General features: G+C 43.8%; 1 protein-coding gene across 7 annotated transcripts in view; it reads right to left on the bottom strand.

Moving 5' to 3' along the window:
- The window catches only part of LOC126986617 (ribonuclease Oy-like), a 44,334-nt gene that overhangs the window by 2,823 nt on the left and 19,583 nt on the right, over positions 1-21,928 (bottom strand). For 2 of the 7 annotated variants that reach the window (XM_050842888.1, XM_050842887.1), the window contains exons 2-5: positions 3,456-3,511; positions 1,563-1,709; positions 771-991; positions 246-400 (exon numbers count right to left, since the gene is read on the bottom strand). In XM_050842888.1, the coding sequence (XP_050698845.1) occupies positions 246-400; positions 771-991; positions 1,563-1,709; positions 3,456-3,499 (567 nt within the window). In that variant the 5' untranslated portion in view covers positions 3,500-3,511. Of the gene's footprint in view, positions 1-245; positions 401-770; positions 992-1,562; positions 1,710-3,455; positions 3,512-4,400; positions 4,513-4,735; positions 4,857-4,993; positions 5,121-20,670; positions 20,776-21,928 lie in introns of those variants that run through there. The other 5 variants (XM_050842886.1, XM_050842885.1, XM_050842889.1 and 2 more) reach the window with 5 other exon arrangements.

Genomic DNA, 21,928 nt, shown 5'->3' with positions numbered 1-21,928 from the left:
TTGGAAACTGCATTCATATGAACAAGCTGAAACTATACATGAATTAATTACTTTAACTTACCTGTCTAGAACAAAATTATCTCACTGATCCTAATATCTTGCTAGGCCAAAAAACCTGATTAGTGGGGCCACACTGAAAGTAAGTATTTTCATGTACTGACTTAGTAAATTGCACATGAACTTTGTCAAATAAAAATAAAAGGCAATCAATCAAGTATAAATATTAAGAGATGCAAACATATTACTTTATCATAAATACAGTCGATGGCAGGATCGACCCCAAATGCATTGTTCACAGCTTGAAAGATGCTCTTGACGTCATAAGTCATCACATCAGATGGCAAGATGTTGCTCTTAGTGAGGACAGCAAGAATATCGTACTGCATCACCCACTCCAGCCCTGTCACATCAAGCAGAGAATTAAAGATTGCCTTCAGCTTTTCAGATTCTTACCACATGCATTAGCTTTGGGTATAATGAATTTCCAGAGTGATTTCATTTTTGAACTAAATCTTTAACACAACTTTACCTTGAACCATATTCCAGTGTCTCTCCTCAGGATTATATGAAAGCAGTGTGCTGTGTGTGAGGCATGAAGTCTTGAGTCCTTGTGAAGCATTATTTTAATGTTCAAAAACTCCTTTGAATCTTCCAAGAGAGGAAGTCATCACAGCTGGAATTTTTACAGCATTATGAACTACAGAACTGTGACTTAAATGGTGTTACTTTTGTTGAGTAAAGCTGATATAAATTGTGGGCACTTATCTCACCTTTTCCAAAGTACTTTCTCTCACTATCTAGCTGAGGCAGCAAGGCAGCGCATGTGCCGTGCTTCAGCCACTCGTGGTTCCACAGCGAGGTGCGAGGGTCCTCTGCATATATGTTGCCCCAATATTTGATCAAGTAGTCTTCTATGTCAATAATTTCCTTTTCTTGAAAGTGCCATGAACTGTTGCAGAAATTGGGACCCCGGGTCCCAAGTTTTGTTGGCCTGAAAAAATATAATCAAGTGTGAGAGAGAAAGTGAGAAGGGGGGCAAGTAAGCAGAGGCCTCGTGCTGTTATGGGCACTGAAATGATTAACATCACTGCATTGTTCATTGCACTTCTCCCAAATGATGCAATGGCAGGTACTCATCCTTATGCTGTCTATCTAACTAAAGCAAAAGTTACAAAATGTATCACTCCACCTGTTTCATTGCAAGGCTCTGGAACACTGTCTACTGGTTGTTATTACCATTTCACTTGTTCACCATTTACTTGTATTCTATTCTTTTATGAGTATGGAATCAAGAAATAATAATAAAAAAAAAAAAAAAAAAAACATGTACTGACTCAATATTTTCTGTTTCAGCTCTCTTTCTAGGGGAAGCATGTGGCATTTTCTTGTCTAACTCTAATTTGCCTTCAGCTTAAAAAAAAGAAAAAAAAAGAAGAAAAAAAAAGATGGTATGGCAAAGAAAGTACTGATGAGTTATAAATAGGGTCATATTACACTGTGATGTGTCTACACAATAAACTAAGGCTTGAGGTTAAGAGCAGAGCACAAGATAATTAACTCACCAGATACCATGAACAGTCCAGGTGGTCATGTTGGGAAAGAGGTTGCATGAGGCACCAGGGTCATGCTGCTTGTGACTGATGCAGCTGGTGATGGGCCACTGTTGGCTGAAGATGAGCACATCCCATGGCAACTTCTCTGAGGCAGCCCTGCAGACAGCATACTTTGATCAGCATGTCATCATCATCATCATCATTTTGTTTAACGTTCATTTTCACTTTTCCTAAGCAGTTGGACGCTTTATGGCCTTCCTCCATTCTACTCTGTCTTCTGCCTGATGCTCATCCAACCCCATCAATGCCAAGTCTTCCTGTATACACCTTCTCCACGTTTTCCTAGGTCTACCAACTAGTCTCCTTTCTTCTACCTCCAATCCCTCCAAAACTCCCAGCACTGTATCCTCCCCTGCTCTCTTTACATGTTCAAACCATTGAAGTCATTCCCTTCTGATCAATGTTTCCAGGACTTTCTATACAACGAAGTGAGGTTATTCTTTGTTGATTTATACCATAAGGTGCTGGATATCATCTTTTTGAAGATACCCTGAACTTAACATAACCTAACAAAACCCCCAACAGTTACCATAGGCCTTGACTCAGAAAATTCATATATGTTTTCTTACTAATGAGATTTTCTATACAACAAAGTGAGGTTATTCTTTGTTGATTTATACCATTCGGTGTAGGCTATCATGTGTTTTAAGATACCCTAAACTTAACCTAACCTAACCCAACAAACCCCAAACAGTTACTATATGTCTTGACTCAGAAAATTCACATATGCTTCCTTACTAATGAGACTTTCTATACAACAGAGAGAAGTCATTCTTTGTTGATTTATACCATAAGTTGCTGGCTATCATGTGTCTGAAGATACCCTAAACTTAACTTAACCTAACAAAATAACACCTACTACAGGTCTTGACTCAGAAAATTCACACAAGTTTCCTGACTAATGAGACTTCAGGAGACCTATACAACAAAGTGAGGTCATTCTTTGTTGATTCATACCTTAAGGTGCTGGCAATCATGTGTCTGAAGATATCCTAAACTTAACCTAACCTAACAAAACCACAAACAGATACTATATGTCGTTCTTGACTCAGAAAATTCATACATGCTTCCTTACTAACAAGATTTTCTGTACAATAAAGTGAGGCCATTCTTTGCTGATTAATACCATATGGTGCTGGCAATCATGTGTTTTAAGATACCCTAGACTTAACCTAACCCAACCTAACAAAACTCCAAACAGTTACTAAAAGTCTTGACTCAGAAAATTCATATATGCTTCGTTACTAATGACACTTTCTATACAACAAAGTGAGATTATTTTTTGTTGATTTTTACCATAAGGTGCTGGCTATCATGTTTTTGAAGATACCTAAACTTAACAAAATCCCAAACAGTTACTCTAGATCTTGACTCAGAAAATTCATATATGCTTCCTCACTAAGGAGACTTTCTCTACAACAAAGTTAGGTTATTCTTTGTTGATTTATACCATAAGTTGTTGGATATCATGTGTTTGAAGATACCCTAAACTTAACCAAACCTAACCTAACAAAACCTCAAACAGTTACTCTAGGTCCAGACAGAAAATTTATATATGCTTCCTTCTAATGAGACTTGCTATACAACAAAGTGAGGTTATTTTTTGTTGATTTATACCATAAGTTGCTGGCTATCATGTGTTTTAAGATACCCTAAACTGAACCTAACACAACAATATCACAAAAAGTTACCATTGTCTTGACTCAGAAAAATCATATATGCTTCCTTACTGACTCAGTGTGGGGGGAGGGGGTAAAAAAACAATGATTTGCGACAGAAACAGTTAGCGGACTATTTCAAAGAACAGCCTGCCACATTCTCCCACGTCTCTATGGTACTCACCTGACAGGTGCCAGGAATACAGCTACAATTAACAGCACCCTCATGTCACCAGCTACCTGCGGGTCATCAAGGAAACAACTGAGTTTTGGAGTAGTGATTTCATATTCAATGCAAATTTGAAGAAAAAATGGTTAACAGTAAAAAGACCGTTCAGTTATCTATTTTAAATTTTATGAAAACTTAACTGTTCTGAACAGCTGGTTGCCTTTTCACTGACTGACCAAGTCAGGATTTGAACCTGGTCCAGCAGATTCATTGCATGGTGTGGTAATCATTGCACCAAGGAGCAAGGTGCCTATACCAGCTGTTCATCTCCACCATTCTGCCTGGTCAGTCAATGAGTAACTAGGAAAACTTGGGGTCAGTAAATAGTGGTACCCCAGATGCCACAATTGCCTTGTGTCCAAGGTGATGAGTTCTTACCCCCGCAAAGACTAACGACTATTGAGACAGAGATGAGCACTGATGTGTTGCACAGCTATAATGCATGTCCCCAACTAACCTCCTCCTGATCACCAGTGTGTGCAAAAAACAAACTTCGTGGCAACTCCAAAGCATGGGTCTGACCTGCCTTTGTTTCCACACACACACACACACACATGCACACCTCTGGGGAGGTGGTGGCTAAGTGGTTAGTGTGCCAGCACTGCGTCCAGGAGGACACGGGTTGGTGTCCTGCCCGTCACAAGTTGGGGTTTTAAAGTCACCACTGAGTGGCCTAAGACTACCCACATGCTGTGCTGAAGACCACCTATCAACCCGGACTCAATTCCAAAAAAAAAGAGGCTCAAAGATGAGCTCCGGGGGGCTGCATGGGCCAAGCAAGATTGTGCTGCTATAAACACTTGCCTGTGGACCCACCAAGACAGCCTACCGGCGCCAATGGCCGAAACGTTAAAGATGAAAATAATAATAATGAAATAAATAAATAACAAACAAACATACTCTTGCCCTGCCTACTGGTGCCATGTGAAAGTTGGTCATCCTGCACACAATACGAGGCGTCTGTGTTGCTCCGGGTCACCGCCACACTCGGAACACCTATCAGCCCTAACTGTCCCAGCCTTCCACACAGCCCTGGCCTACTTAGCCGTGGCCGAGGCTGTGGGTGGCGCTTTGTCTTGCTCGGCGGCCCCATGTCCCGCGCCCCCCCTGCCTGTGTGCCGCCCCCAACACTGGCGGCGGCACAGTGTTCTCCCCGGCTGTTGCTCAGGAGGGCCCAACAGGCTAGTAACAGCCAAACAGGGAGGGAAACCACAGCCTCCTGGCAGCCAACGCACCTGACGCTCGGAGTGTTGTTGTTGTGGCTCGTCAGCTGTTGCGGCTCTTGCTTCTTCTTCTTCTTTTGACCTGTAACGCTTTGTATCGCTTCTTAGGTCCTCCTCCTCTCGTTCCTCCCTTCTTCTTATTCACACACCTTCCTTTTCAGTATTATGTGATTTTCTAACCTGAAATAAAGTCACTTATATTCACTTATACGGACATTTGTGCCCTTTTTTTCCCCAGCACTGTGCGAGGAACACTTTTGCCAACTTTACCATTCTTCTTTCTGTTTCCTTTTTGTCTCCATACAGCCCCAACACCGTGCAGATCGCCCCGTTTTCCTGTACAGATGACCCGTTGGAGAGTTCCCGCACGCCAGGCTTGGCAACGGTGCCTCCAAAAGCTGCCATTGACCAAGGAAGTTAGCCCGCTTCGGACACCCCCCCCTCTCCCGACCGCTCCACCAATGGCTGTCGTGACCGGCATGACCTGACCTGAGTGGATGGCTGATATATAATGCTCTCTCTCTCTCTCTCTCTCTCTCTCTCTCTCTCTCTCTCTCTCTCTCTCTCTCTCTCTCCGCCAGTAACTTTACCTACTTCTCACCTCAATTTCGCTTAATTCTCACTACTTAATTTAATGACCTCCACCGCTCCCTTTCTCCCGCCTTTTTTCTTGAATGAGATGATAGAGAGGAAAAGAGGAATGGAAGTCCGTTGTACCTTGGGTTTCTTGATACTGAGAAAGCGTATGATAGAGTAAACAGGGAGGTGATGTGCAAGGTATTGGATAAAGTAGGTTTGAGTGATTAGATAGTGCGAATCATTAGGAGTATGTATGTGGACACGAGAGCCAGGTTATAGATAGGTTAGGAGCATTAGAGACAGTGGGTGAGGAGTGAAAGAGGTGTTAGGCAGGGCTGCATCCTGTCTCTTTAGTCTATACACTGAGGAGTTGGCAGCCAGGATGAGGAGAAGGAATGCAGGAGTGAAAGTCCCCCTTTTTGAAAATCGGCGTCACATGGCTACTTTCCACTTAGGCTATAAAGTATTTAAGTATATTTTGAATTGATGATGATGTCGGTGGTCGGTCACTAGTACCTCCTCCTCCTTTAATACCATACCTTTAATGCTCGTCAGGACCTGGCGACTTATTTTTCTTTAGCTTTATCTATCTCATCCTGGACTATCTGCCTGGTGATGATTATATCCCTCAATTTGTCGCCATCCCCGCTCTCATACACCTGAACCCTTTCCGGAATAGTCGTTCGATCCTCTTGTGTGAATACTGAAAGGAAGTAGTCGTTCAACAATGTGCTCATATTTTCGTAATTATCTACTAGCTCGCCTGTGTTTGCTTTCAGCGGTCCAATTTTCTCCCTTGTTTTTGTTCTAAGTAAATATAAACAGATTCCATAAAACAAACAGTCAAAAAGGCTTCTTACTCGTTTTTGCACAGCTTTAAGTACCACAAGAGAATCCAACCCCCTCCAGCCACCAGTGAGCAGCGTCGAGTCCCACACCTGCCCACTTGACTTTCAAATAATGGCTTGGTGGGTCTCGTGGCCGCGCCGGGGGATGCAAGGCGCCGGGGGAATCACAGCATCTCCATAACAACGCTACCGCCCTCCCCCACACACCTGCGTCCGCTTACCTTACCTTACTTTTCTGCCTTGTGCCGAAAGGGGAATACTGGCGTGGAGGTGGAAACAACAAGAACAAGAACAAGGACAAATAAGAACAGCAAGAACAAGAACAAAAGCTAGACAAGAACAAGATGCGGTGGCTGAGTGGTTAGCGTGCTGGGCTCACATTCACCACGCCATGGACAATGTCGGTTCGAATCCCCACGCTACCACCTGGGATTTTTCAGTCACCGCCGAGTGGCCTAAGACTACCCACATGCTGTCCAGAAGATCATCCATCAACCCGGACTTTAAAAGAAACCGTCCAGTGAATCAAGAATGAGTTCCGGGGGGCAGCATGAGCCAAGCATAACTGGCGCCACTATAAAAATTGCCTGCGCCATGACGGGCTTGGGCCGACCATCTGGCCCCTGAAGAAAGCCTACCGGCGCTATAGGCGGGGATGTAAAAAAACAAAAAAAAACTCAGCAACAAAACAACTACAATAACAGTAAAAGATCAAGCAAAAAGAAGGAGGATTAAAAAAAAAAGGTGAAGAAGACGAAGAAGAAGAAGAGGAAAAAGAAGAACAGTAATTACAACACAACAACGAAAACAACACCAACAAACCTTCTTCCTCAATGACAAATTTCATCACAGATTTTCAGTTGCATTTCATAAGATAACAATTACAATATTTTTTTTACTGAGCCAGACCAAAGACTAAGAAAAAACAGCCCGCAACGTGATGCTTAATATATATAAAAAAAAGAAGGAAAAAGAAACATGCTATTAGCCCAAAGAGTCTAATACGTTTTCGTCTTTCAAGAGATTAAATTCAAGGGAGCATGTGTAAAGCGAGTGTATATATTTATTTCTTAATGGATACGTTTTCTTTCATCTCTTTTCTTCATTTATATCTCATTTCTTCTCATTTGTTTTCTCCTTTTCTTTCCTTCACCCTCCTCCTCATCCTTCTCCACTTCCTCTCTCATCCTCCTTTATCAGACTATCATTCACTCCACTTTCCACTCCTCCTTACTCCTCCACATCTCTCCTTCATCTCCCACCTCACTCAAGTCATACTCCAGCAGCTCAGCTTACTTATCTGTTCTGGTTTGCTACAGAGGATAATCGCGATAGAAGGAGAAAGAAAACTTCACCATGCTAAAACAATCACGGTCCCCTAACAGTGCTAAGCTTAGGCCACATAACGAGCGCCTTCCTGCACAGTCGCTATACTTCCACACGATATTACAAGTGAGACGAAATCCATTCCCATGATACAAAAGAATACCGCTACCGTGAAGTCTCTCTCGCCTCTCTGGATCAAAAGGTTGGGTAGTCTTTGAAGAAATATATTATCAGGAAATTATGAACTGCTGCCGTAGGAGTGGAAGGAGGGGGGCGGGGTGGAAGGGAGGGAGAGATGTGGAGGACTACGAAGAGATGGAAAGGGAAATGAACTCTGAAGGTAAAGCAAAGGAGAAAGATAGGAGGTGGAGGATTACGGAGGGAAAGAAAGAGAATGAAAAGGAATAAGATAGAAATGGAGAATGAAGATGAAAGAAGAGAATGTGAAGGAGCAGGAGGAGGTGGAAAGGGAAATGAAGGATGAGGGAAAGGCAGAAGAAGGAAGTAGAGAGAGGGAGGAGGAGGAGGAGAGCGAAGGGAAAGAATGAAGAAAATAGATGAGAAAGAAATGAAGAAAAGAGATTTAAAGAAGAGGATATGGAGGAGTAGGAAGATATGGAGAGGGAAATGAAGAGAAAATTCGAAAATGTACGAGGAAGATGAAAGAGAAAATGAAGAAGGTTGCAAAGGAAGAGGAAGAAGGTGAAATAAGAGAAAGGAGAAGAAGGAAGAGGGAGGAAGGCATAGAAAGAAAGATGAGAGCGGAAAAAAAGGTGGAAGATGTAAAGGAAGAGAAGGGAGAGGATGGATATAGAGAATGAGGATACAAAGAAGGGAAGAGGAGAGAGAAACTAAGAGAATAAAGACGAGGAGGAGGCTGATAAACGCAACAGAAATCGCCTTCCCGTCCCGCGCAGCAAAACACTTCGACGAGATATTCATTACCGTCAGAGAATTCAAACCAATTACCTCGGATCTCAATAACAAATGACGGAAATCGCGCCCGGGGAAAAAAAAAACTTTATTAATTTCACCGATCGACAGCCATTACAGAAGATTGGCTCTCCTGCTTTTTAACCGAGCGGATACGTGTCACATCTCGCTTATTGATAATTTCCGCGTATAACATGAACTGGACGGGAGAGGTTCACTAAATTATCACCATAGGAAAGGTTAGGTCATGAATAATAGTTTTGTGGGTACTGATCTTGTATATATTCACCAGACGAGAGACAGAGGGATACAGAGACAGATATAGACAGACAGGCCAGGCAGGCAATCATACATACATACATACACACATACAAACATTGACGGGCTAACAATTGACGAAACCGCTCAATCAGTGTTGCCAAGGTATTGTTCGATTGACCCGCGGCCTCCCACACTAAAACTAGCCCAACATGGAGACAACGTATTATAACTGACCTGCAAAAGTAGTTAAAATACTTTTGTTAGAATACGTTTGGAAGACTGAATTCTGCTTATTATGTTAGACAACGTGAATTCTAAGTATAAAAGCGACTTACAGAGAAATAAAGAGTTCCAGAAGATACGAAGACGAACTGGGAGGAGCGAGATGAGGATTGGGAAGATAAATGAGGGAATAGGAAGGAAACGAACGAGGGTGAAAGAAAAGAAAGGAGAATAAGAGAAAGGAAGAAGAAGAATGACCCGAAGAAGACGGGATGAGGATAGGGAAGATAAATGAGGGAAGAGAAAGGAAACGAACGAGGGTGAAAGAAAAGAAAGGAGAATAAGGAAAAGGATGCAGAGAAAGAAGACGAAGAAACAAGGCAGTGTAAAGAGAGAATTATGGAAGCGGAACATGAGGTGGAAGGAAAGGGAGAGCACAGGGAGACTGAATTCAACTTATTACATCAGAGAACGTGAATAGAGGCACCTAACATCATCGTAGTCCATCCAGGATTCAGTACGTTTCCTAACTAGTAGAAGGCAATGTTATAATTGTATTTTGTAAAGAATACTTATAACCAAAAACTAACTGAAATTATGGGTATTCTTTTTCTTGAACAGAACATTGAATAAACAACAGAACAATGATATGAAAATACGTATAGCCACCGTTGCCAGGTCATCGTACTCAGAGCACAGTATTTACCGGTTTCTGACGCCTAACTATTGCCAAGAAACATCAGGATCCAACTCTTTTAACGATGTACACGCGACATAAAATAAAGAAGTCCAGAATCCATAGCCCTCGACCCGAAACATTTCCCGCCGATCCTAAACTAGAAGTAACCTACATTTTGCTTGAAGAGAGTGACCTTGGCGACCTTGACCTAACCTTTATTATTATTTACATAGCACCGAACAGCTGATGAAATACGATCCTAATATACGGGAGGAGAGAAGCGATAAACAGGGTTAAAACACTATCATGGCCCTTACTGCTGCATCTCTCTCTCTCTCTCTCTCTCTCTCTCTCTCTCTCTCTCTCTCTCTCTCTCTCTCTCTCTCTCTCTCTCTCTCTCTCTCTCTCTCTCTCTCTCTGCGTGTGTGTGTGTGTGTGTGTGTGAGAGCCATCCTTCTTCTGTGACGCTCCATAATGATAAAAATAATGATAATAATAATAATAATAATAATAATAATAATAATAATAATAATAATAATAATAATAATAATAATAATAATAATAATAATAATAATAATAATAATAATAATAATAATGATGATGATGATGATGATGAGTGTAATGAGTAAGGAGGGATAAAAGAGAACGAGGAAAGATAGAAGAAAACAGAGAAGATGGAGAGGAGAAATAGGGGATAGGGATGTGAGGTGGAGGGGCTGGAGAGAGGGAGGGAGAGAGGAACGGAGGGATGGAGGAAAAAGGGAAGAAATGGAGGTAGAACGAAAAAAAGATATAGATTAAAGAGCCAACACCTGCATTAGATAGACAGATAGATAAATAGATAGATAGCGATAAACCGAGAGTAAAAAAAATCCCAACATGATATATTTTTATGAGATCGTCGGCGTCCAATTAAATTCCACTTTGTTATAAGCGAGAAGATGAAAAAAAGAATCTAGGCAATAAAACACGAGCGCCGTGCATGCCGACTCTTTCATCCTCAAGTGGCGAGAGAATAAATCACATGGGCTGGGCGGCGGGGTTCCTGGGCCCGAGCAGCGTTGCCAAGGTCCGTGTATTCTCTCTTCGAGTTGGACCGCTTCTTAAGACCCTTAGAGGCAAATAGTTACGTCGGTAGCCTATTCTCGGACGCTTCCACCTCTCGCAACAACTCTTTCCCAAGGACGAAAAGGAGATCAACTGGGTTTCTGTGAGTGATTTTTTGGGTTCGTGGTACAGAAGAAGGATCAGACTACCAGAAGGGTCATGAAACTACTACCCCTGGAAATGCCCTAAACTCCTACGAGAACCTTGCCAAATGTGTGTGCTCGGGCGCCGAAATGCTTAAAAATATAACCCTCAGTACCTCTTGTGCAGCCAATCCAAATTATCGTACTCATCGCGGTACATTGCCGTAGTTTCTGACTGATAACGATAACAAAAAAATACAAACAAACATCAATAAATAACAGTTCTAACGGTAACTTCAATTTTCTATCGTTATATTTGCAAGTACGAGAGTTTGAGGCTTTAAAATGATAAATACAATGTGGTGAGTACGATAATCTGGCAACGCTGCTCTAGTGTTAAGTCTGGTCAAATTACTTGTTTTTGGAAGACCGCGATATATCAAAGTACGGTTAATTTCTTACTTTACTCGTGCCGCTTCTGGTAAGGCAAAGCTGTCTATCTATCTTTAGGGGAGAAATCATTATTATTATTACACGAAATTCCCTCAACGCGGCCTTTTCAGCAGGAACACAGTCATACACAAAAGTTTCATCCAGCTAAAAAAAAAAAGCCCCACGCACACAAAAAAAACCTTCTCCCACTAAATTGAGGACAAGATCTTTCCCGCTTTGGGCTAGTTTCTGGCATGGAGGTCCGCGGGTCACACACTCCACCTTGGCAACACTGGCCTTTGAGCGACACGGCGCGGCGGCAGTACCAACGGTGATGCATAACACCTGGCGGCGCCCTGATTAACCGGGCGCGCTTGGCAGGTGGGCGAGTATGGCTTATGGCCCCATGCATCACGCGCTTCGAGTTACGAGTCAGAACAACGAGACTAAACGTGTATTTTGTCGACAGCCGGGCAAAAAAAGGATGAATTGTTGTCCCCACGCGAAGGTATACATAGAGTGAAGGGGGATAAAAGGGGACACACACACACACACACACACACACACACACACACACACACACACACACACACACACACACACACACACACAGACGAATTAGGTTAGCATTTTTGATTCTCTCTGTCTCTCTTCCCTCGTTTCTCTCTTTTCTTCCAGCGTTCTCTTCCTGGACTTGCTTTCTTCTTCTCGTTTGTTTCCTCCTGTTCCTCCTACTTCTCCTCCTCCTTCTCTTGCTATACCTTCTCCACCTCCTCCTCTTTCTCCTTCAGTCTCAAGCCTTCTCAATTTTCCTTTTGGCTTCTGGTCCTAAGTGCTCACGAAACGCCCAATTCTTTCATATTCCAACTTCCAGAATCATGAAACTTGCCCAAACTGCGAGGCAAAACTGTTCCCTTCGTATAAATTCGCCACTCGTGTAATCTGAATGCGGACTCAAGAGGGAGTTCCCATTTTTCCGCGCGCTGGACTGGACTCGTGGGGACTGAAACCTTTAAAATATAGCCTCGATTCCACGGTTTTTAAAGGAAGGCTTTTCGAAACACGCTACGCTCCGCTAACTCAGTGGTCGCGGTCGGTGGTGGTGGTGGTGGTGGCGGGTGACATGAGTGTGGATTGAGTGAAAAGGTTTTATGTATATTGAATTATGGTGGGCTGTGTGTGTGTGTGTGTGTGTGTGTGTGTGTGTGTGTGTGTGTGTTATAGTTTTATGAATGCAGGTCACGTTTTGGTTGATTTTTTTTATATAGCCTATTAAATAACATTCGTGGGTCGGTTTGATTTCTTGATGTTTCTCTTTTTATCGTTTTTAAGGTTATTATACAGAACCGAGAGAGTTGATATTTTGTAGGTAATTGAATAGAGTGTGTGTTAAAGTGCTTACGATATAGAAAGCAACATGCGTGAGTGGATTTGAGGTTGGTTATATATATTTCAGTGTGTAGTTATGATATATTTTTCAGAGAAAGAGTGACCCGACAAAGCTGTAGGAATTTTGCGGTTGATTCGGAGCAGAACACGTTATGAAGAACCAGATTATGCAGATGGGTAACAACGGCGTATATGCTCATTTGTGCGTTTTCAGTGTACAGTTTATACCATTTTTGAGCGCGGGAGCGGCAAAGCTGTAGAGATTTAGTAATAGTCGGATGCAGGACACGTTATGGGGAATTATATCATGTACAAGGCCTGGGAGTACTTTAAAAAATGGTTGGTTAACTTTCATTGTCGTTTTTGGTTGATTTTTGTGGGGTATGATAAATTTGTAGGGTATTAATGAACTTGCCTATGTAGTTAATGTAATGTATAGTAACTTGAGGAGAGGAAGCTTAAGAATATGACCCTCAGTGCCCCTAGTGTTAAGTCTAGTCAAATTACGTGTATTTGGAAGAATGCGGTGTAAGAAATCTGTTCCCGTTTGAGGTTGTGTATTTTTCATTGTGTAGTTTTGTATGGGGAGAAGGACTTCAGTTTTTTTGTCGTTATGTAAAGAATGAAAATCTGATACGAAGACCCAGATTACGAAAACGGCCCAAAATATTTCAAATGTAGCTCCCATGGCGTACCTTTTAAACGGATTTTTGCGTAGGAGGACAAATCCGAAACCTTTACTGTAGTTAAAACGAAATGGAATGATGTACGTTATGGACAACCCGGTTATGGAGAAAGCCCAGACTATTATGACGTAACGCGGTTATCATTGTGCTCTTTCCATTTTTATTTATTGGGGTCGCAGCAGACAACAAAGGCAGACAAAACACGCATGAACCGCGGTGATTGCCACACTTGTTGCAACACCGCGCCGACATTAACGTCCAAAAGCACCGTTGCCAGATTGTTGTATTCAGAGCATCGTGTTTACCGTTTTCTGACACTTAACGATCACCAAAAGACATTGAGAATTAACGATTGTAATGATAACTATAAATGAGTCTCGTTACTTGGTTGCAGGGGGACAGTTTTTGAGTCGGAAGTCCTAAAACAAAAGCGAAGCGGTGTGACGTCAGCGCAACCCCTCTAAAGAAGAAGCTGAGAAGGGCAATCTAGCAATGTTGTTCAAAAGGGAGTTTGGTGACACGGTGAAGCGACGCCATAAAAAAGAGTTTTGTTGGGCTGGCCGGCGGCAAAAGGGGCGTAATGCGAGGAGATTGACGAGATTTACTGCATGGGCTCGCCGTTTGTAGAGTTGTTTTGGGTGGTGGTGGGGGTAAACAGGGATGGGGAATAGGATGGTGGTGGTTGGTGTAATGACTAGGTATTGTAGTTTTGGTGGTGGTGGTGAGTATGGGGGGGTTGTTGAGGTGGTGGTGATGGTGGCTGTGGTGATTGGTGGTGGTGGTGGTATTGGTGACTGGTGATGTTTATGACTACTAGTGGTGATGATGATTAGTGATGTTGGTGGTGATGATTGGTGTTATATGCTACCTAAACCCATTCGCTCCTTTCATTTCCTCTTATATTCACTCTTAACCCTTTCCATACACAGCTTACGTATATATTCCTACCTCATCTTACTCTCATATACTCATACATTCATTTATCACATGCGTTTACAATTTACATATATAAAAGCAAGATCCTTCCTCCCTTAACCCTCATTGTCACTCAAGTCATCTTTCCACACACTGTGCCGACTATGGGCCACGACAACCTAGCGACTCCGGGAACACGAGATCTTGGGTGTGAAATATTGACATGAAAGGGTCGTAATAGTCTTTCCGACCTTATGCGACCCTTCCACATCAAGATTTCACACCCAAGACTTCGTATATCCCGAGTCGCTGGGTTGTCGTGGCTCAGAGTCAGCACAGTGTGAACGGGGCTTTAATTTTTCAGTTTTTACCTAAATTTCACTCATACACTCATACGTTCCTTTATTGCTCCTTCTTACCTTTTGTCGAGGAGGTGCTGGTAAAACATGCTAGCTAAACCCTTTCATCCCTTCCTTCATTCTCCCTCACACGACGTTTACCTCCGTTTCTACCTCATTTTACTCTCTTAAACGCACTTTGCTTACTCCCACACAATTTCCCTTCTTCCTTCCTCTTCCCTTTTTGTCCCCTCCCATTTATCTCCCTCTCTCTATTCTTCTTCAGCATCCCTCACCTCTACACTTCTCTCCCTCTGTCTCTCCCTCCAAACATCTATTACTCTCCCTCCTTTCTCCCTTCCTCCCCTTCTCTTATCTATCTTCCTTCCTTCTCTTATATAACATTCATTTATCACTTACTTACGTCGGCTGAACTCTCCCCTTTATCCTTAAACTCACTCAAAACACCCTATGAACCCAGTTTGCCCCAAGGATTTTAACTCGTTTTCACCTATCCGTACTTAAGAGATGGTGGTGGTGGTGGTGTGATACGTTGACTAAACTCTCCTCGTTCTCCTCCTTCTCACTTAAAACACCCTGATGTACCTAAGTTCACTCAAATATGATTCTAACTCGTTTTCGCCTTAACATCGTCCCAGCAGTAATATCAAGCAAGAGACGGTTAGTAATGTATGTAGATGCTTTGTAATGTGGGGTCAATAAACTGATCTGTCTATCTACATCTATCTTTATCTGTGCTGTGAGGAAGCGCGGGTGAGTGGGTGTATGTATCTATCTACCTATCTATCTATATGTCAATCTATTTATCTATCCATCTCTATACTGTAATGTCGCGAAGTGCGGATGGCGTTCAACCTATTTATCTATCCATGCGAGAGAGAGTGGGATGCAGGGATAGGTGGTGAGGGAAGAATCTGTTTTCCCTTGTTGCTTATCCCTGCTTCGCCCCTTCGCCCTCTGAATCTCGGCCGGCCCTCTCCTTACCTTGCTCTCATAAAACGCTCACCGCCCGCTCGTTACCGCCCTTACCTCTCCACCCTCCCATTCATCACATTAACAGCACTTCCCCCAACTCAGCCTCATCGCTCTCGCCGCTTTCCTCCTCTTTTACGGCTCCTCTCCTTTTCTTTATGTTCACTGTCCTGCCGGTATTATGTTCACGCTTAAGTGGACTCGGACACCCACACTCACCTACCCACACCCACACACACACACCTTACTCCCACACCAACTCCTGTCTTCCTCCATATCACCTATTTTCAGCCCTCTCCCATTCCTCTCTAACATCCCTTACCTCTCCGTCTCCTCCTCCTCTCCCTCCAAACATTTACTCTCCCTCCTTTCTCCCTCCCACTCTTCCTTCCTTCCCCTCTCATAACACTTCATTCCAGTTCCTTCTTTTCCTTTTTTGCGTTTTTTTAACTCAATTCCTTCTCCTCTCACATCGTTTAGGTTTTTCAGTCTTGCTTCCTTTCATCTCATACAACTTGCTTTGCTCTTCCTTCTCCCTCCACTTCCTTCCTTTCCTTCTCCTCCTGCCTCGACTTCAACCCTTTCCTTCTCTTCCCTCGCTCTCCTCCTCATGCTCCTTCCTTTCCTCCCTCCCTCCCTCTTACCACTCTCACACCAAGCTTAACTTTTCCTTCCATGGCTCGGCGCGGAGGAGAGCTCACCAACATAAATACCGCGATCAAATTAAGAGTTATTTAAAGAAGGAATTTATTTGCCTGTGTAAATCCTCTTGGGTTCGGGAAGCGAAAATTCGGTCGCGGGAAAGTTTAGTTGCGAAAAAATAAATTAGGGAGAAGTGACTCGAGTGGACGGTGTGTGGAGGCGACTAATTCCCGGCCAAGGTTTTGTGTGTGTGTGTGTGTGTGTGTGTGTGTGTGTGTGTGTGTGTGTGTGTGTGTGTGTGTGTGTGTGTGTGTGTGTGTGTGTGTGTGTGTGTGTGTGTGTGTGTTTCTGCCCTAACCCTCATATTATTTTTCACGCCCTTCTTTCGTGAGGTCATTCCATGTATTCGTAATGAGAGTTAAAAGTATACACTTGCACGCCTACACACTTCTATACATGCCACATACTCACGCACAACTATTAAATTATGAAGCACATGGGATCAGAGTCAAAGTACAAGAATAAAGCAAATTTTTAACTTTGCGTTCAAGTATGTGTAGGAATACATTAAACAGTGTACTTGCGTAGAAGTACTCGCACTCGAACCAACCCTGATATGTGTGTGTGTGTGTGTGTGTGTGTGTGTGTGTGTGTGTGTGTGTGTGTGTGTGTGTGTGTGTCCCTATTCAGAGTCACAGGAATTCATTTACGGTGCATGGATCTGTATTTGATGCCAGCGCACACATGGCACCTGTCACAGCGGTCCGTCACGTGCAGCTGAGCACCGACTCGTCGAGTTCTGGAAGTCTGTAATCATTCCATCAAGGAACAAACAGTGTAGACAGCAGCAGTAATTTTGTACTTTCTTCGCCCAACACCACGCACCGATGCTTGTGTCCGAAAATAATTTAAGAGTAAAGAAAACTCCATTACGGCGCGTCAGTCAAATGTGTCATGAAAACAATGATAATTAAAAAATCATTGAACGTTATTTACAGCGACGGAAATCATGCAGTTCTACGTCACTAAACAATTTCCTGGCCAATGTTTCTTGTAGGTCCACCCAACAGAGGAAAATAAATTATATTCTGTTCCTCCTCCCCGGCGGCCACCTTTACCAACACAGGACGGGGTTAAGGTTATTGAAAAGAGTATTTCAAAATAATCGAATCGTATTTATACACAAATGTGAATAGATTTTTTGGTAATTACAGACAGCAGGACCCTATCGTTCCATGCCTAAATTCCGACTCCCATCTTGTCCCTCACCCCAGACAAACGTGGATAAGTCTGTTTTAGAGGGACTAGGATTTCCATGTAAGGACGGGGCAGGTTACTATTTTGGTGGAGTGTGAATACTACGAGTGGTGCGCGACATGAATTTTGGAGGTCAGTGATGTGCTCCTCAGAACACCCGTTTGAGGTATACGTATAGTTATCTACTTTAAAACACACGAAGGTTCCGGGGAAGGCGCCGGACGCTGGTTAATACTAAGGGCCAGTTTCGCAGTTCCCCCTGATGGGTTAGTAAGCTCCCAAACCAATACCAGAGCCTTCGAAATTTCCTTGTCTAGTGTCTGGTGTTTATATTTAAGTTCATAAATTTGCTGAGACTATACAGGAAAAGTCTTGTGTATTTAGTGTGGCATCGAAGACCTCACCGTTTTGGATTATATGGGATTCTATAGTTTGGTTCGGGCTGTTACGAAGACACTCTGTTGGACTGTGAAATCGGCTCTAAATCACACGTCTCTCGAATTATAAATGACACGCTAAACCAAGTCGGTGTAACATTGTATCTGTTTTTACCTTCCTTTGAACTGATTTTCTGTCGTTGTGGCGGCTGACCAGCGGGGAAAACTTAAACGGTACATCAGCCATTGAAGTTTGACAACCAGTAAGTTAGCCGAAGAATACAATTTTTCGTGCTGTCCAAATATCTAGCATAATCAAATACCTTTCGACGCGTGTCCGATGAAGCTATAGAGTTAAGGGTCTATTACACTGGGCAAATTTTTCGTGGATCTTCAGTCAAACCACGATTTCCGCTGGCGTGGTTCTCATTTGTTTCGTGTTATTGCTGCTGCTGATGATGGTGAGTGATACCGTCGTCCTTCGGTGAAATCTACCATAGCTTTGGAAGATCGTGGACACGTCAGAAACCCACGGAAATATGAGAACCACGCCAGCGGAAATCGTGGTTTGACTGAAGCTCCACGGAAAATTTGCCCAGTGTAATAGCCCCTTTACAAACCCTCTAAACATTCACGAACGTAACATATTGATGGCTGGATTCACGGGGGCGTCAGTCAGCCAGTCAGTCTCCCTTTGACACGGCAGAGATAGGCTAGAAGAGGAGGAGACTTGCCTTGTGTTGATTTCCAATACATCTCGTTACTTCGAAATAACCTCGTCCGGTCTCCTCTGAAATACGTCTCTTCCACTCGTCCCCCAGCGCTCGATGACAACCATTAGCTAGAATTTACATGCAAGTTATTTTCAGACCATCTCTCTCTTCCTTTCTTTATACTGCCTACTTTGCTATTATTTTTCCTATCTCTTCCTTTATACTCTCATTATAGCCATATTACTGCGCTATATAATTCTCAGTACTTTTCTCTTTCATTCTTTCTTTCTCTGTATTTCCCATTTCGCTATTCTCCTTCGTATCTTCGCTGCTTTCATGCATTCATTAGGCTCTTTCACTACAGCTGCGCAACGCGTCCCGAACTTCCCCGACACTTCCCAGCTCAGCCACGTCCCCGGTCCATTACGGGGAAAAAGATGCGCTGTAATGAACACTGCTTCGGTCAAAAATGGGGTTGGAAGTTCATCGATTAAGAGTTTCGCGCGCTGCTTCTCTTCCGCCTCACTTCCCTAACGCTTTCCTGCAGACGATTATTACCGGCCCGAGGCGAGAAGAGAGCGAGATAGTCAATAGGAAAACTGCATCTGTCAAAAAATGGAACTGCAGCGATTAATGAGACTTCCTCCTTCTACTTCAGTCTCTCCTCCTCCTACAAGTCAGCTCTTTGTTTTCTAATTAGTGGTGAATGACGTGCCCAGTAGCCGTGATGGTCAATGGCACTGCGTGTGTGTTTAGTAAGGCACGGTAGGGAAGCAAAGTGATCCGTCTTACTCAAAGGTAGTGAACTTAAAAATGATGAGTCAGTAGGAAGCGCTCCCTCCCTCCCCCCTGCTCTCTCTTCTCCCATCTCTGTCCGATTCTCGCTCTGCCTTATCTCTTATCTGCCTTGCCTGCCTCTCTCTCTCTCTCTCTCTCTCTCTCTTTGTTATTTCAGCCACACTAGAGCCCTCAGTCATCATCATCCGGTTTCAATACCCTACCGCACCACCACCGCCGGTCTCTCAGTGGTCTAACACAGCCAATTAGCAGGACTAGCCGACTCCCCTTCATTGTGGACTAACATTTTACTCTCCTGGCCGGCAGCTTCTCGTGCGCCGCTCACTGGAATACAAAGACGAGTTCACTCGAGCTATTCGACGCGAGAAAACTCTCCCTCCGGCCCTACAAAAAGCAGTGACCTACTTTGCAGTTAATCAGGCCGAGGCGCGGTATCGGCGGGATTGGAGGAGGGTGCGTGCAAGCCACCTGGAGGCTGGCCGGGCACTGACCTTTATAGACTTGCTTTTTGCGTGGGTGGAGACTCCAGCAGCAGTGCTAGCCTTTGCTCGTCCCTATAATGCGGTTCAGCAGGACGTGGAAAAGTATTAGCGAGGCTGGAGGCGTGATGATCCCTCCTTACAGCTGTCCGGCCACTGGTCTGAGGGCCATATTTTTAAACATTTCGGCGCCCAAGAACACGTAATTTACTAGTCTTTCGTGGGAGTTTAGGGCATTTCCAGGGGTACTTTTATGACCCTGGTGGTAGTCTGAGCCTTCTTCTGTACCGTGAACCTAAAAGAACACTCATTAGAACTCGATTAACCTCCTTTTTGGCCTTTGGAAATAGTTGGTGTGAGGGGCGGGAGCACCTCACAATACCAACCTGAGCTGGCTTCCTGCGTGGGCAGTGAGTGTGGCGTATTTTGTGCTTGGGGCGATAATCACGATGAAAATAGTCGGAGATGCTTCGCCTTTTGCCGGGAACAACGAGAGAATCTGAGGTCCAGGACGGAAGCTTACAAAGACATGTATTAACCCGTTTTTAGTGTCCCTATAAAGGGTTAATGGGGTCTAAACAAAGCCCACCTGTAGGCTAGAATGTGTTGTAAGATTCCTAAAATACAAGCGATATCTATTTATCTATCTACACACACACACACACACACACACACACACACACAAACCTATTTATAACCCCAATGTGTGGAGCACCATTGCCACTCGCCTGCCCTGCAAAACAAAGCATTTCCGACAGTTTTCATGGTAATTATCTTTCCGAACACAACAACGCAACGAACAAACCTCGTGCTGACCGCGGACTCATTACAGGCGAAAAATACCAGTTTTCCGCGGGCGCTAACGGCGCTGCCACAAGTCTACTACTCACATTGGAGGGACTGATGGTGCGAGCTGACCTCCTGCTGGCTGGGCACTGAGCTGAGGGTGTTTCCTGCGTGGGTATAGAGGGCGCTAAAGGCGGTACCCGAATCAATTCCCAAACCTCTTTCCCATCTTCCTTTCCCGTCCTCATCCCTCTTGCTTTCCTCCAATTCCCCACCACCATACCCTTCCTCCCTTGCACACACACACACACACACACACACACACACACACACACACACACGTATACTTCAGTACATGCAAATATCCCTGACGCCAGTTCACCGGACCAACGCCAACACCTCATCTTTCCCGCCTGAGCCCGACCCGAGGCTTTGACGGCTGCCTCGTGACGTCAGCGGAGCCTCCACACCTGATTGGCTGGGAGGCTAACCGCGCGCGCTTCTGATTGGCTGCTGCTCGTTTGTTCTGTTGGATTCTGATTGGCTTGCTATATTTTGTGGACTATGTTTTTGTTGCACTGTATATCTTAGGTAAAAGTTGGTCCTGCATGTATAAGTAATGTATGTAGATGCTTTGTAATGTGGGTTCAATAAACTGATCTATCTATCTATATCAGTGTTGTGAGGAAGCGCGGGTGAGTGGGTGAATGTATGTACATCTATCTATCTATCTATATGCCTATCTATTTATCTATCTATATCTATATTGTACTGTAGCGAAGTGGGGATGGCTTTCAACCTATTAATCTATCCAAGTGTATCTATCTATCAACCTGTATACCCATTCCTCTCTATCCCTCTCCCTCTCTCCCTATCTATCTATCTATCTATCTATCTATCTATCTATCCATCTATCTACCTGTGTTGTGATGAGGGCAGGCAGGTCGGGGAATATTTCTCTGTCCGAAGTGAATGATTGGTCTAAAAATATCTCGCTTTGTCGTCGTAATCCTCTGCTCCGTATTCTCTCTGTCTACGGCTCTACGCCATCACGGGTCTCACTTCTTCATATCTTTGTCCGTTATGCCTTTTTTGTTTCTCTCTTTTCACTTGTTTCCGTGTGTGTGTGTGTGTGTGTGTGTGTGTGTGTGTGTGTGTGTGTGTGTGTGTGTGTGTGTGTGTGTGTGTGTGTGTGTGTGTGTGTGTGTGTGTGTCTGTCTGTGTGTCTGTGTGTCTGTGTCTCTCTCTCTCTCTCTCTCTCTCTCTCTCTCTCTCTCAGGCAGCTAATAACGACTCGCTGGGCTCACTAATAACAGCATCAAAGGGCGAAAAAATGACCTTTATCCCTTAATAACAACTACA

This window comes from Eriocheir sinensis, chromosome 62, assembly GCF_024679095.1.
Source record: "Eriocheir sinensis breed Jianghai 21 chromosome 62, ASM2467909v1, whole genome shotgun sequence".
Classification (NCBI taxonomy): domain Eukaryota; kingdom Metazoa; phylum Arthropoda; class Malacostraca; order Decapoda; family Varunidae; genus Eriocheir; species Eriocheir sinensis.
Note: the sequence above shows the minus strand (reverse complement) of the source record. Positions and strands in the feature narration are given on the sequence as shown.